At 33.4% G+C, this 14,807-nt stretch overlaps 1 protein-coding gene across 1 annotated transcript; it reads left to right on the top strand.

Annotated features, from left to right (window-relative positions):
- Nucleotides 1-725: 725 nt before the first annotated feature.
- Nucleotides 726-10,699, top strand: LOC130823122 (NADH dehydrogenase [ubiquinone] 1 beta subcomplex subunit 7). Its single transcript, XM_057687740.1, has 2 exons — nt 726-1,144; nt 10,427-10,699. Exon 1 carries the CDS (start codon nt 801-803, stop codon nt 1,092-1,094), a length of 294 nt encoding a protein of 97 aa, XP_057543723.1. The 5' UTR covers nt 726-800; the 3' UTR covers nt 1,095-1,144; nt 10,427-10,699.
- The last annotated feature ends 4,108 nt before the right edge of the window (nt 10,700-14,807 follow it).

Raw genomic sequence — 14,807 nt, 5'->3', positions numbered from 1 at the left:
TTGGTATAGTCCAAATTATATTAACCTAATTTGTCATAGATCAACTTAAAATTGTAATTTTCGCCTCAAATGACTAGAATAAGTTTAATTTGTGTCGATAAATTTATAACCTATTTAGGTGGTAAATTTATAACTTAAAACAGATAAATTTTCGTCTCTAATAGGAGACCCGCCTCATCCCTGTCCCATCGGGGCGGGAATGGGTCCCGGTTTGATGGGTCATGGGGCGGATACGGGTATAAAATTCATACCCACCGCGGGGATGGAGATGGGGATGGGTTTAGGTGATACCCACCCTGCCCTGCCCCACTCCCCCTCAAATGACATGTATTTTTGTTTTAGACATATATTTTTGTTTTAGGGGATGGGGATAGTGATGAAATTATTCTGAATTGATTTACTTTAGATGATTTTGAATTGATGTTGAAATACTTTTGTTTTAGACATGTATTTTTGTTTGAAATTTTGGTTATGTGTTTGTTTGAGACTTTGGATATGTAATTGTTTGAAACTTTGGATGGGTAGTGGGGCGGAGATAATTTCAGGTACAAACCCATCGGGGTGGGGACGGAAAAAAATTATACCCGCTGCAGGGATGAAGACGAAGATAGATATTGCATTAACAGATGGAGATGAGGATGGAAATTCTAATACCCGCCCTGCCTCGGCCCGCCCCGCCCCGTTTGCATCCCTAGTTTCAACTTTACCCTGTAGGCGTATTTACAAGCACAGTCCTGTGGAGAAATAATCACGAGAGAAAAAAAAGAAGAGAAGAGAGAGAAAGAGAGGCAGGACAGAAAATGGAAGTTCCAGGATCATCAAAGAAGATGATAGCAACACAATCAGAAATGGTTGAAAACAAAGTTCCTCTTCCTTACAGAGATCAATGTGCTCATTTACTCATTCCTCTCAACAAATGCCGACAATCTGAGTTTTACCTTCCATGGAAATGTGAAAATGAACGCCACACTTATGAAAAATGTGAGTATGAACTTGTTATGGAACGTATGCTTCAGATGCAAAAGATTCGTGAACAACAAAAGCAACAGCAAACTCAGTCCATCCCTCTTATTCCTAAAACTGCTAACGTTTAGGAGTTCCAGTTCGATTTTTTTCTGTTTTTCAGTGGATTTCTCGTTGATCGGTAAAATTTCTGATCTTGTTTAGTTTCCTGTTTTTTTTTTTTTTTTGTGAAAATTGGCTTCTGGAATTTGGTAACTGTGCTTATTTTTAGGTTTTTTTTTTTTTGTTTTTGTTTTTGTTTTTTTTTTGGTGGATTCTAGTTAATTAGATTGTTAGAAATGTGTTTCTCTTGGTAAATTAGGTTTTTCGTTTTGTTTGGTGTTAATCTGGTTTTATACTGATTCTAGGGTTTTCGTTTGTGGATACTTGTTGATTAGCTTGTTATACGTCTTATTTGGTGCTAATTAGATTTTATATCTGTTTAGTTTTATGAAGTTTTGCTCTTTTCTTCACATGTTTGATGGTCAAATTGTAAAGAGAAAGGCAAAGGGGACTAATTCTAGGGTTTTCTCGTGTTTTGAATCATGTGTTGACATAGTGGTTGAAGGTTTCCCTTTCACCCTTGAAATAGAGGTTCAATTTTTACCATGTACTTCCTATAAGAATTTTAATCTCCCTCCACCTCTTCCTCCTCTTCTTGAGGATTCTCATTACCATGTAATAAAAAATCAATAATATTCATGTATTGTGGCTGTGTTATGAGAATGATCTTCGAAATGGGTTGTTGATTGCAAAAATATGGTCTTTCTTTTGTTTTTGATTATCCTTTATTATAGTATGTTTAAGCCCCAACCAATACAAGAAGTGATTTTTTGCTGTTAAGGACCTTTATTTGCTGTGTTCATGTCATTCTAAGTAGGAAATCAATTTTCCTTTCAAAAAAAAAAGGAAAGCAATTGATGTTTCTAGTGAAAACATTCAATTGTTGAGGTAAGCCTTTTCATCACCGTCGGGTTGGGATATGGATTGGGTCTACTACATTCTAGTGGTTTCTTCTTGTGGAATTTACTTTATGTATTTTGGCTGTCTTATGGGAGTAATCAGGTTCATATTTTTTTAGCTCAGAATCTCTTAGTTGTTCAACCTTGGTCAGCAAAGAATATGTTGCAACTTGCTAGTTGTAGTAAGTGAAGATTTGAGGAATTAGTATTGCTATTTCATGGTTTTATCCCTTGTTGTAAGTTATTCAAGGATAGAATAATGACCTCTTTTTTTTTGAATAGTGTTAGGATGGTGTTTAATTGTTCATCCTAACCAAAACTAAAATCCACTTACACCTTAACTAAAGTAGTTAGTGAGTGCAAGGGTTGAATCCACTGGAAAATTGGTACTTGGGGTTGGATTTAGTATATGGAGGAATTTACCTGCTTCACATTTAATAAAAAGGGGGGTTTGATGATTTCAAGGTATTAAAGTAACAAACAAACAATAAGCAATTGCAAAGTTAATCTAGGAAAATATCAATGATAGAATGATTTCTTGAGTTCAATTGATTTTCACTTCTCACCTAAGTGTTGTTATGTCTTCTACAACCTTTTTCAATACTTGTGAATGTCTATTATGAAGGAAAACTTTGATTTCTCTTCAATAATAGCTTAACAATATGTTCGGCATAATTATTAAACCCTTACTATCAACGAATTCATTCAATTAGAGATGAACTTCAACAATTGTAGTTTTTGCAATAGAGAAATAAGTGATGTCAATAAAAACATTAAACATTCACTACAAGGAGGGATTGCTCTTGGATTTTAATCCTCAATGAACCAACAAATTAAATTAGATTCTAAGTTGCTACTAGCATTTAAAACCCAAACTAATCAAAATTTAGGCTTTTGTATTAGCAATCGATGTTCAACAAGAAACACAAGTAGTACTCCAAGCAATTCAAGTTAAAGATGCATAAGTAATCAACCAACAATCACAATATTAGATTATAGAAGACTTACAACAAATTGGAGAAGTTAATGCCAACTTATTCAAAAATATATATATTTAAGTCATTATCTCCATTGATAGATAATATAGGTTTTTAAGAAAATTACAGAAAATTGAGGAAAAAGATGATCCATACAACTATCTGTTCTAGTCAATTTATTAAACAAAAAAAAAGGATGGATTACTTAGTTTAGAGGGAAAAATGATGAAAATTGGAGTCTATAATCGAAAAGTGTCTCTATAACCTTCTCAACACAAAACCAAATGAGAAGAAAATGTCGCAGTGGCTGATTTGAGTGTTGTGGGACAGATTATTGTCACGAGGTGTGGATTCGATCGTGTGGTTCGTGAGGTGCAAGGAGGATCACGTGGTTCCATCATAAAGTGCCGCCAAGTGTGACAAATTGCGAGGTGCGAGCACCTTGTGCCCGATCCCTTGCTTTGTCGCTTTTGTGCTGGGTGTTTTCGATGGATGTTGTTGAGGGATTGAGTTAAGGCTCTTGCGTGGCTGTTGAGGGGCTGCTGCGAAAGGCTTCTTCGCTTGACGCTTGCTTCACATTTCACCTAATCGTTTGGCAAATTACAACTTGGCACTTATAATAACTAGATACATGACTACTTTACTTATAATTTTACATAAAATTAATACTAACCTAAAATACATAATTCTTGTATGTGATCCAGTATCCATGAATTCTGCAAATTGATCCTATGTGTGGATAAGTGCTCCAGGTATGGAATCCTTCCTTGATGTTAAACTCAGAAACTCAGTAAGACCCTTCTAGAACTGGAGACAAAATAGACAGGATATGATTAGAATTACTAATCTTGGTTTAAAACTCCCTTGTTTGCACTCACAAGAAAGCCTGAATCCTCACACCCTTCATCCAAGGTTTACTCCCTTAGATCTTAGTAGAATGTGGCTGAGGTTGCTTTCTTGTTTCACTCACATGAAAACTGACACTAGATAGAGAAAGCAAACTACCACCCCCCTTGAAAGAACAACTCTCTAAGAAAATACATCTTTATTGAAAATCATTAATAAATTACAAATGATGGGGATAGGGCCTTTATATAGCCTTAACTTGTCCAAAAATCTCGTGGCTAAGACAACATAAGTGAGTTGAATTACTTGCCAACTCATTCTCATTCATCTAAACAGAACAAGAAATAAAATTTCTTAAAATTTGTCCATTATAACATTCTTATGTTTAACTAATTCTAAACAACGTGAAGATTATTTCTAATCTTATCATGTGAAATAACTAATAGGGTCCTTGTTCCTGTACTACTAGGACCATGTACCTACGTGGCTACGATATCATTTAATCCTTCTATCTACAACTAGCAAGATTGCTTCTGGATTAAGGAGTATCCCTTCTGTTCTTGGATTTGCTAGCTCTTCTGGGGCCTTGAGGAGGCTTCTTTTATGTGGTATTGGCTTGATCCATAGTTAGCTTTGTTGAAACATACAGTATCAACCATAGTTTGGTGTACCATGTCACCAAGGGAAACAAGCAGTATTGGGCATTTCGTTTTTGAACTTCTAGTCCACTCATAATTAAATCATTACCCTAGAGCATAGTGTGAAAATACAACTTTGGCCACAATCACGATAATGACTGCGAAACGGATATTACGGTCAATGGATGATATCGCTGGGAATACAACATCATAGTTTCTCAAAAACCTTTAAGGTACAATAATACAACCTTGTTTTTGCACTATGCACCAAAGACAAAAGAGTTATAGAAGTATGTTTCATAAAAGAATTTTGACTTTTTATGAATGACATGTCAATAATTTTTCTAAATTGCAGACTACATAAGATTCCGTTAGCTTGTAGATGATAACTTTTACATCATTAATACGACTTTTTTTGTCTTATTTTTATGGGGCTAAAGATTTATAATTTCTTTGGTTTTAGATTATAATGGATTATAGGAAAATAATTCATGAAATTATGTGCAGTTTGTATTTATGTGAAGTTCCACATGATTTTAACCTACCAAAGGTTGCGTACATTTGACCTCTCAAATCCTCCTTAGTCGGATGCAACTCAATGGCATTGGGGTAATGGAATGTTTTTATTGTATGTTAATATGATCTTTTAGTTAGTAAAGTCTTCAATTATTTAATTGGGGTGATTTTCCTTAATTTTGCCCAAAATTGCCTTGCTATTTAAATGTTCAATATGAAAAATTTGTTGTCCCTCTCCTCTTTATGATTATTTTATGCCATACCTTGGAGGCAAGACTATTATTTGAAAGTTGTCTTGGACCTGAGCTTTTGACGAACCTACTATGAGAATTAGGAAACAAACAGTGATACCTTGTATCAGTAGCTCTAAATGATTATCTTGCCATGCTAATGGGTTCTAGTACTTGAAGAGTATGCCAGGGAGCAGTCCCAATTGATCTTCGATTGGATTCGATTGTCCCCAAACGGGGTTTGTTTGCGACTCAAATCTTTCGAAATCCCCGTTATGAATGTAAGAGCATTGAGAAAGGAGAGTAAGAGAAGTGAAAAAGGTTAGTAAGAGAAGTGAAAATGAATACTCGGAGACTGTAAAGCTGGGACATAAGAACGCCATTGACTATTTAGTTTTGCAATAGAACAATGATGGAACCGGAGAGAGGTGGGGAAAAGATAAGCCACACATTTTCTACTTCCTCAAGTCCTAATTAAATGTAACATTTGTACTTTTTACAATATTCATTGGTAAACTTTTGTCCCAAGTTTTCTTACTGATTGTAAGAAATAATATAATTAAGTGGAACCTCGTTAGCTTTTAAATAAGAGTGGAGGAAATATTTGTTTTTTTGCCATCTTTTTCACCCTTTTCGGCTTTAATGATGTGATTATGATTTCTGACTAACTTTTGCTCTTCCCAAGTTTATACATTTATTATTTATGATTTTTTTAGAGTTTTAAATGGATAAGATAGCAGTGGGCTTTTGAGCTTCTTTTCCCTTTTTTCCATTTTCTCTACTTTTTTTATCTTTCTCTACTCTTTTTATATTACCTTTTTTCTTATTCTTTGTTGTTTTTTAAAAGTAACCTATTTCCCTACTGTTTATTTTGAAGGAAATTTTTTTCGTCTTATAATTTTATGGGAAAATATTCTACCAAACCAAATGTAGGAATCATGAACCTAAAATTCGAATCAAAAACCTAACAGAATGAACAAATATGTGAACTAGCAAACTGTGAACCTGAATCTGTACAATGAATCAAAACGGATTGCGAATTATGGGACACTACCCATAAGTTTATTCCATATGTGAACATTTTATGACTATTTCTTAGAGAATATTATGGTTTTATATTTCCTTGGATGGATCTAAACAGGAATTTTCTTTAGTATTGATATGCCACTTGCTGTCATTGCTGAATATTCGTACTTTTGCTTTTAGGAGAAGATTTGTTGGTCAGACGATTTTGTTTCTTTTTTCCAATTAGTATTTAAAACCTGAAATTTTTTAGTGTTTTTATTAGAACCCCTTTGTGTTTGGTTATTGAGCCTGTTAGTTTTGTAGTAGTTGAAGCCACTTGGAAGGAGTGATGTATGTTGTTATATAGATCATGTTGCCTGGCCGAGTTTAATGTGCAGTTATTGCGTGTGTGTGTGTTTTTTCGAAGAACTACATTAAATTTGTTCATGCAACTTTTTAAAAGGTATGAATGTGTTCATGTTTAGTTGCGCATGGGTATGACCCAAATTATGTTTCTGAACCAAAAGGTGTAAGGAGCCACCAATTTTTGACATTTTCAGTGCCAATGTGAATCTGCTAATCAAGACTCATGTATGGACCCATTGACTAGTATATGCTCAAGATCTGGAACTTGAAGTGTCGCTGGATTGAAATAGAAATTTACAATTTGTGCCTTTGGGAAGTTGATTTCTGAGACGCTACTAGGAAACTGTTTTAGCTCGATGATCCACTTTTAATGTCCAGTAAGCATTTACGTAGAAGGGGAAATTTTTTTTTGGGGTGGTGATGTAAAGTAATATAAAACTCTGTCATTCCTGAGGACGTCCTTACTATTTCTAGTTTCTTTCATTAAGATTAATACTTAGCAGCCAAAGGCTTTTGAAAGGAAACAAGCCAAAGCAGGCAGCAGTTATGGTATAAGCTGATATTAGGTTTTTAATCCTTAATAATTTAGAGTTTTCTGTAAATGTTTATATAGATAAATCTAAAGTTTCTCAATTTTGAAAGTTTTAACTGAATCATATTTTTAAGGCAATATTGAGGATCTCAATATGCTTGATTATTCTTCTCATGTTTTCTTTCAAGACGTCAGTGTTATATTTTTTGGGAGAATCAAATCAATGTCTCGTTTACAACCAACAATAATTGTTTGGTTTTGTTTGTAGTTGGATAACATGAGTATTACCCATCATTTCCGTACCAAATGGCTTAGAAAGCCACAGAACTTTTGGACATCATCCAATGACCAATCCCAATCAAAGTGTGCTAATAATCAAGCCTATTACACATATGCTGAAATCTGAAATTTGAACCGTTACTTGATAAAGTAGAAACATAAAAACTTGGTGATGTTGTTCGTAGAGAGCAACTAAGAAACTCTGCTAGATTAATGATCCACTTCTGCTGGTGTCCAATAAGCAATTTTGTTGTAAAGAGAAAGAGGCAAAGCAAATCAATGACCCCATATTGTGTGGAGAAAGTTAGGGGAGGGCTGCCTAGTTAAACAGAATGTATGTCTTGTGTCGAGTAAATTTTAATGAAATTTGGGATGCTGGAAGATGTCCTTGCTCTTTCTAGTTTCTTATGCTAAATAACATCATTTAACTGCCAAAGGCCACAGATACAGGGTGCAGCCTCGGACTCGTGGGTTATGATTTGTTTTGTAGTGGAACCCTAGAGACGAAAAATGTGATGGATGTATAAGTCAACTACTACAATAATTAATGACACTTAAATGAATTCAAAATACTACTGCTATTGTGACTATGTATCTAATTTTTATTCATTTCCAGCAAGTCTTTGCTTCTTTATATGACCTAGTTTAGCAATGTCTCCAATAACTTGGGTGAGTGAATCTTCTAATTTTGCTCATCTATATTAAGCTGGAACAACTTCAAGCATATATTAGAAGTATCTAAAACTGTTGCCCTGTCCTCATTAGTCATAAAAATAATCTTATGTCATACCTTGAAGTGAAGCAATCATGTTGTTTGGATTGACACTTTTGATGTAGCAACTTTGGAAATTAGGAAACAAACAGTACATATCTTGTATCATTGGGTATGGATGATGGATTTCCTTGTTGTTGGCTGTAGAGTATGCCCTTGATTATATACAAGGAACCAAACTCGTTAATGAAGTTATATTTATATTTAAGGAAACAAACTCATTCATGAAGTCATATTTATTGTATGCTCTTGTTGTTTGTTGTTTGTGCAGATCATTCTCTAGTAAAACATTGATCTGTTTGTTAGGTGGAATGCCTGCAAGGATCAAAAAAATTTGTAAAAATTTGATGTTGCACTTGTGTCTAAGTCAGACTTTCTGCCCACGGATGTGTACTTAAGGAGGCCCGACAATTTTTGCTGAATTTTAACAGAAACTGGCAAACTGTACTAGGACATAAACCTGAATCAGAATCTACTGACTGACTTATCCTGAAATCGATATGATTAAAAGCAATTAACTTATCTAATGAACTACTCGCTTGGTCACTATGAGTTTTCAAAATGAGGAAAGTTTCTTTTGAAGTAGTTGGGAAGAGTTCGAGATAATATAGTTGGAAGTGATAGTAGAATGAAAAAATTCAGGTCTATCCGTTGTATAGTAAAGGATCATCCTAAAACCACAGAGAAATTTGTATTTGGGAAAAATTTTAAACGGACATAGAGTTATTGTTAACAAATCGAGTTGAGGAATTGTCGCCCTAACTGAAGCCAATCAGAGCAAGTTATTTACCACCTCTAGAATTTTAACTAATTTAGTTTGATAGGATCCATATTATTTGGTTGCTTGAAGTGTGTTGATGTAACTCACCCTTAAACTCTTATACGTATTAGATCAAATTATAATTTACTGATATAGTTTTAGTATCACGCAGTGTACTTCTTTTATGTCTGAAGTAGGCCAAATTATGACATTAAATAGGCTGATGATTCATTTCTGCTGCATGTGTGGGCCTTCATGGGATTTTGTAGACTTTAGGATATACTCTAATTTGGCTATCCATCTTAATAGGTAGTGATGTCTGATTGAATACAGTACAACCTTCGACAATGTACTTTGCTGATATGACTTTATTTGGCCTGAAATTAGTTGGCGCTTGTTTTCGTGTCTTTGTTACTTGAGTGATTCAAAGTAAATCAAGAAGGCTGGATCAATGCTCTGAGCTGATATCTGGTGTTGTAATGCTGAACATATAATCTGAATCATATTGTTTTTGTATGTTCTGATTGCATTGTGCACTTCCAATGTGTATTTCCTTTGAGAATATAGAAAGAACGTGTATTGGGAGTTTGAACTATACTTACTGGTATAACACTTGTTTGGTTTTTGCTCTGTCATTGTTCAATCTTTTTCCTTTTTGTCCGAGGAGGAACCAGGAGAGGGTTTTTTCCCTTTGATTATTTCTAGGATGGTGAAATAAGTGTTTGTAAATTTTCTTTAGATGGCACTAGTATAATATAATGACTCATTGAACTATGTACATATATTGTTTATGTGAAGTTGCAAATAATGCTTTTGCTGCCAAGAGTCAATTCGAAATGATCTTTTTGCTAAAGGGTAAGTCTACTTACATCCGACTCCCCATATTCCACCTTGGTGGGAGTTAATGGCATTGGGTTTTTGGAGTAACATTAGTAAAATTCTGTTGTTTTGATAATTATGATTAGCTTTAGTAGCTTTGTGCCCTATAGTTATTCTTTGTGGTTGTTCTGATTTAAATTTAACATTAGTTTAGTATCATAGTATTTCAGTGGTAAATGAACTTTTGGTTTTTTGAAGTTGATCGGGTCGAGTCAAGTCAGAATGTGCCTCATTCCATAACAAGCTGAGTCAAGTTGAGTCAAATAGGCTACCCAACCAACTCACTAAGACGATTGCCAATCTCGAGTCCTGACCCACCTTGCTAAATCGTAGGTCTGATCCCAATTATGGAAAAACTGACAACATTTCCTCTTATGCAAGCCCTAGAGGTGTTCATTTGGGTCATCAAGTTGATTTCAGGTCAAGTGTTTCGGGTCTGTTTAAGATCGAGTCTTGTGTCCATATTGATTTTTATATAATTTTAAATTCATTTTGAAGTCAGGTCAAGTCGGATTCGGTTACAAGGTCGGGTGAATGTCGAGTCTGTTTTGAACACCTCTAAACCCATCTCCAGTCTTCTCTATGGATGCTTTTAATAGAAGTATATCGGCTTGTTTCCTTATCCCTAGTTTCCTTATCGGCTTCTTGATCTTGTCTTGCAGGTTTGCTGGGCTCTCTTTGATCGTCTTGCATGTGTACTTGGTTTGCAGTACTGCTTGGAACATTTTTATTATTCTTGTTTTCCTTCTGTCCATGCTATAATAAGTTCATGTCAACATTTTTCATTCGGTAAATTTTCTGGGTTTCTAATGTTTTCTGCTTATACCAACAAAATATTTAGAACATGTATTTGCATACCATTGATTTCTGTATCATTAACTGTATGAGATGGTTTCACTATGAAATGCATTCCAATAAGATAGTTTCAAATACCATCTCTATTCTTAATTTGATTATGGGGTAAGTTAGAGAATTCTTACGGATAAGATAGAATACGCGACCTCTATCATGATATAATGGGATTGATGCTTGGGAGGAAGAATTGAGGGAAATTCTTCAAAAGATGTGTATTGGTAAAGCTTGTACCAACTACAAACACTTTACTCCAAAATCATTCCATTTAGGAATAAATTACAACTGTAATACGTTTGAATTGAACCAGTAAAGTAGCAGCTACGCCACCTAACTTTGAATAAAAGCTACAACAAAAATTCTTATACATTCCACATTCATCCGAATAAAACGACAAAGTTTTTATACATCAGCTCCTGAAATGCTCGCTGTATTAGGCTTAATTCCTTATTACGGCTAATATGTAAGAAAAATTATACTCAAGTGGAATCTTGTTTAAATTGTCTAATAGTATACTTTTATAATATCAATTTTTTATATTTTTAGTAATGTATTGTTGATCATTTATAATCAATATTGCACATTAAATTACATAAAAAAGTGAAATAAAAAAAAATACTCCTTGCACTAAAACTTTTTCTTAATTTTATGCAGCATTCTTTATTAGAAAGCGGGTAAAAGCGCACTATCTGTCTTTATAATTTGCTATCTTATTTGAAGTATTTCTCCATTTATATAAATTTCATTAGTAGTTAAGTTTTATTGGTATTAATTTTTTATAATTTTTAATTATATATAATTAAATTAAATGATTATATGGGCATTCGTGCAATTTTAAATGAGACAAATAGTAAAGATATACTTTCTGTATCTCATCAAATTTTCCCACAGAAACTATGTAGGAAAATCAAGAAAAGAGGCTAAATTGATATATTATGGAGAAATAAAAAAAAATATATGGATAAGTTGAAAAGATAAGTTAAATGAGTAGATGAAAATTAAAAAAAAAAAAAAGCATGTGTATATTTCATTCATTTCATTATACGTGCTACATATTACTTTTTACACAATTTATACGTAATTTTGATCACTTATATCTTAAACTGAAATAGTTGCTTGATTAGAGTCTAAGTATACAACTTAACCTCTAATGTAACCAAGATCGTAGGTTCGAAATAACTTTGATGAACCGATTGAATTCCAATGATTATGACAATGTTTAATGGAAATAAAACAAATGCAAAAAAACACAATGATGACTACGTCCTCTGTGGTGTGTAGTGTCTTATTTATATTATAACAATTGAAAAATACAACTCTTACAATTAAGTATTACAAATGGCGTAAGAGAATGCAAAGGCTATGTGTTTAGGCTTAGGGTTTGTGTTTGGCAATATTTGGATGAACAAATGTGCTTCCTATTTATAGGGGAGATCACGCTAATCAACATTTAATACATTAAAGCTATGAATTAACAACATTGAAACAGCTCTAAGGACTTGAAGAGTCAAAAACAACATCCTAGGAACATCAGAAGGTCCATTCGATCAAAACAGAGGCTCGCTCGGTCGAGCGACCTGGTCAACGGGCTACAGGTAGCTACTGGATATATTCTATTTGTTTGCTCGACTTACCCAGGAGCTCGCTTGGTCGAGCGACCTTCAGAGGGCATTCTCATAGTTTTGCTCGCCTAAATATAGTAGAGCATCTTCAATCAAACCTTTATACTTCTTCATTAAGTCCCATAACTTTTATGATTAACTCAATACCTTCAGTAATCCATAATTTAAACACCATCATAAATCACAAACATTAAGTTATAAACTTAATTCACCTATTAACTTACACCATAGGATTCCATCCCATAAGTCACATATGAATACACACATCAATTGTACACTCAAGTCACATTATTTTCAACATAAACTATTCTCAATTTAAAATTATAAAGTGTGCGATTAGACGATTCAAACAAGACCCCACTTGATTATATTTCTTCTTACATATTAATCGCAATATATAAAATAAGCTTGAAAGATGAATAGTACCATTATGTCTAATATAATGAGTATTTTAGACCGAAGAATAAGGAGATATACATACTACTCTACATAGTAAGATTATTAAAGAACAACTAGTCTCACAAGAGACCTTATCTTTGAAAGACATATATCAAGTCCAACTCATTAAAGATTAATGTCTACTTACCATATTCTTAATACCTATTTACATTATCCTTAAATCTTACTTATCGTATCCTTAATGCCTACTTTTAAAATCTTAAATGTCTACTTAAATCATTTTTAATCTTTACTTATAATATTTTAAAAAATTTATAATAAATCAACGCAATTAGAGATGGTATCTCAAATAGACCGTCTCTCACGTGAATTTGTGATTAAAGAATCATGTGATGGAGAAAACATGCAAAAGAAAATGAGGTATGTCAATATTAATGTGATATGTGGAAGTGGGCAAATGATGAAACATGGTGGGGTCCAAAAATAAGCTGGACTCAGAGAAATTTTCAAAATCCATGACTTTGAGAAATGATAACGAGCTATTACTATATTACTACTGCAACCTGCAAGAGAAGAGAATTATACAAATATGCCATTGGCTAGTCACTTTCATACTCATTATTATCTTTTTTTCCAAGGAGTTTTTTCTTTATACAAATACTCTACTTGTACTACCCTTTGCCTTCTTTCAACAAGGATTAGAAATACGAGAGCATAATGGTTGGAAAGCTTGATGATATATACTTTTTTTCATATTATTATACATTATTTATATATAATATATTATGAAAATTGTTGTACTGGCTATTAGTGGGAAAATTAAGAAAAATAGAAAAAATGGTATTTCATAGAAAAGTGAAAGAAATATATAGATGAAATAAAAGGTAAATTGGATATGTGGATGAGAATTAAAAAAGAAATGTAATTTATGGCTAAAAATAAAAATATGACAAACTTAATATGACTGATTATAAAAGTAAATTTCGTAGGCTAGAATAGTACTTGAGTACATCATATTTATAGTACAAAATATAAATCTAAAAGATGCTTCACATTGTAAGAGGTTAAGGTAAAGGACACTCCTAATATCCCGCTCAAGGTAGGGTTCGAGTTTAGAGGTTTTTTTTCCTGAAAGATGCGGACAAATCATACTCGTTCCCCTAAAGAGGTAGTAAAGAAAAAATGCTTCACATTGTAATATGAGATAATCAACATTATTCTAGTTACTAATAATAAGAGATACTATGTGTCTATATCAATAATAATCATGGGCAACATCAACAATATATAGTAGAGAATTACCTCCAGAGATATTAGATAACAATATAAAATATTATATCGTCACTATTTCTAGTATGCCCTCCAAGTCGAACATCTATAAGGTAAGACTAGACTTGAAAATATCATCAATTCACGGTTATTGCGAGTATGAGCAAAAATGCATCAAAAATACATCAATTCACAATCACGATCATTAGGAGTTTTCACTGCCATAATTTAAGAGAAAAAGATAATATTTGGAAATTTTTGAAGATAAAGTGATGAACTACAAAAGACAAGCAAGAATAATGAAGTTTTGAAGATTCTAGCTTCCTTGAAAACAATGATTTGAATTATAGAGAGTTTCATTGAAAAAGAAAAAGAAACAAAGGGTTAAAAAATTTATGGATACCATCATTTGTGAGAAAAAAGAAAATTCTACATTGCACCAATCAGTTTTAAAGAAACGCAAATAGTAGTATTTTTAAAGATTATTTCATATGGCAGTAATAAGATTTTAAGTTTATAAAAATCATAGCAAATTTCGTTAAAAGGTAATGTATTCCGTTTATTTTAAGTTTTTTTTATATGTTTTTCCTTTTTTGAATTTATGATATAATTAAAGGAAAAAGAAATATTAAAACCCTAGACCCAGCCACCCCCATCCCCACCCCAAGCCAAACCTCCACCCAAAATGCCCCCTACCCCCTTCCTTTCCTCCACCGTGCCTTCCATCCTAAGTAATGAAAGACGCGAGCCCAACCCTATCCTTTCCAACCAACCTGACTTGACCACCTCTCAAGCCACTTAATCATCCAGCTCATCACTACTCCATTCATCCACCGCACACCAAGCAAAACATCAGTCATCCACGAGGTGACCACCCATTGGGTCGGTCACATTTAATAGT

This window comes from Amaranthus tricolor, chromosome 9 (genome assembly GCF_026212465.1).
Source record: "Amaranthus tricolor cultivar Red isolate AtriRed21 chromosome 9, ASM2621246v1, whole genome shotgun sequence".
NCBI lineage: Eukaryota > Viridiplantae > Streptophyta > Magnoliopsida > Caryophyllales > Amaranthaceae > Amaranthus > Amaranthus tricolor.
Note: the sequence above shows the minus strand (reverse complement) of the source record. Positions and strands in the feature narration are given on the sequence as shown.

What these genes read in the sequence shown, in the direction of transcription:
- LOC130823122 (XM_057687740.1), top strand. Translation starts at nt 801, where the DNA reads ATGGAAGTTCCAGGATCATCAAAGAAGATGATAGCAACACAATCAGAA.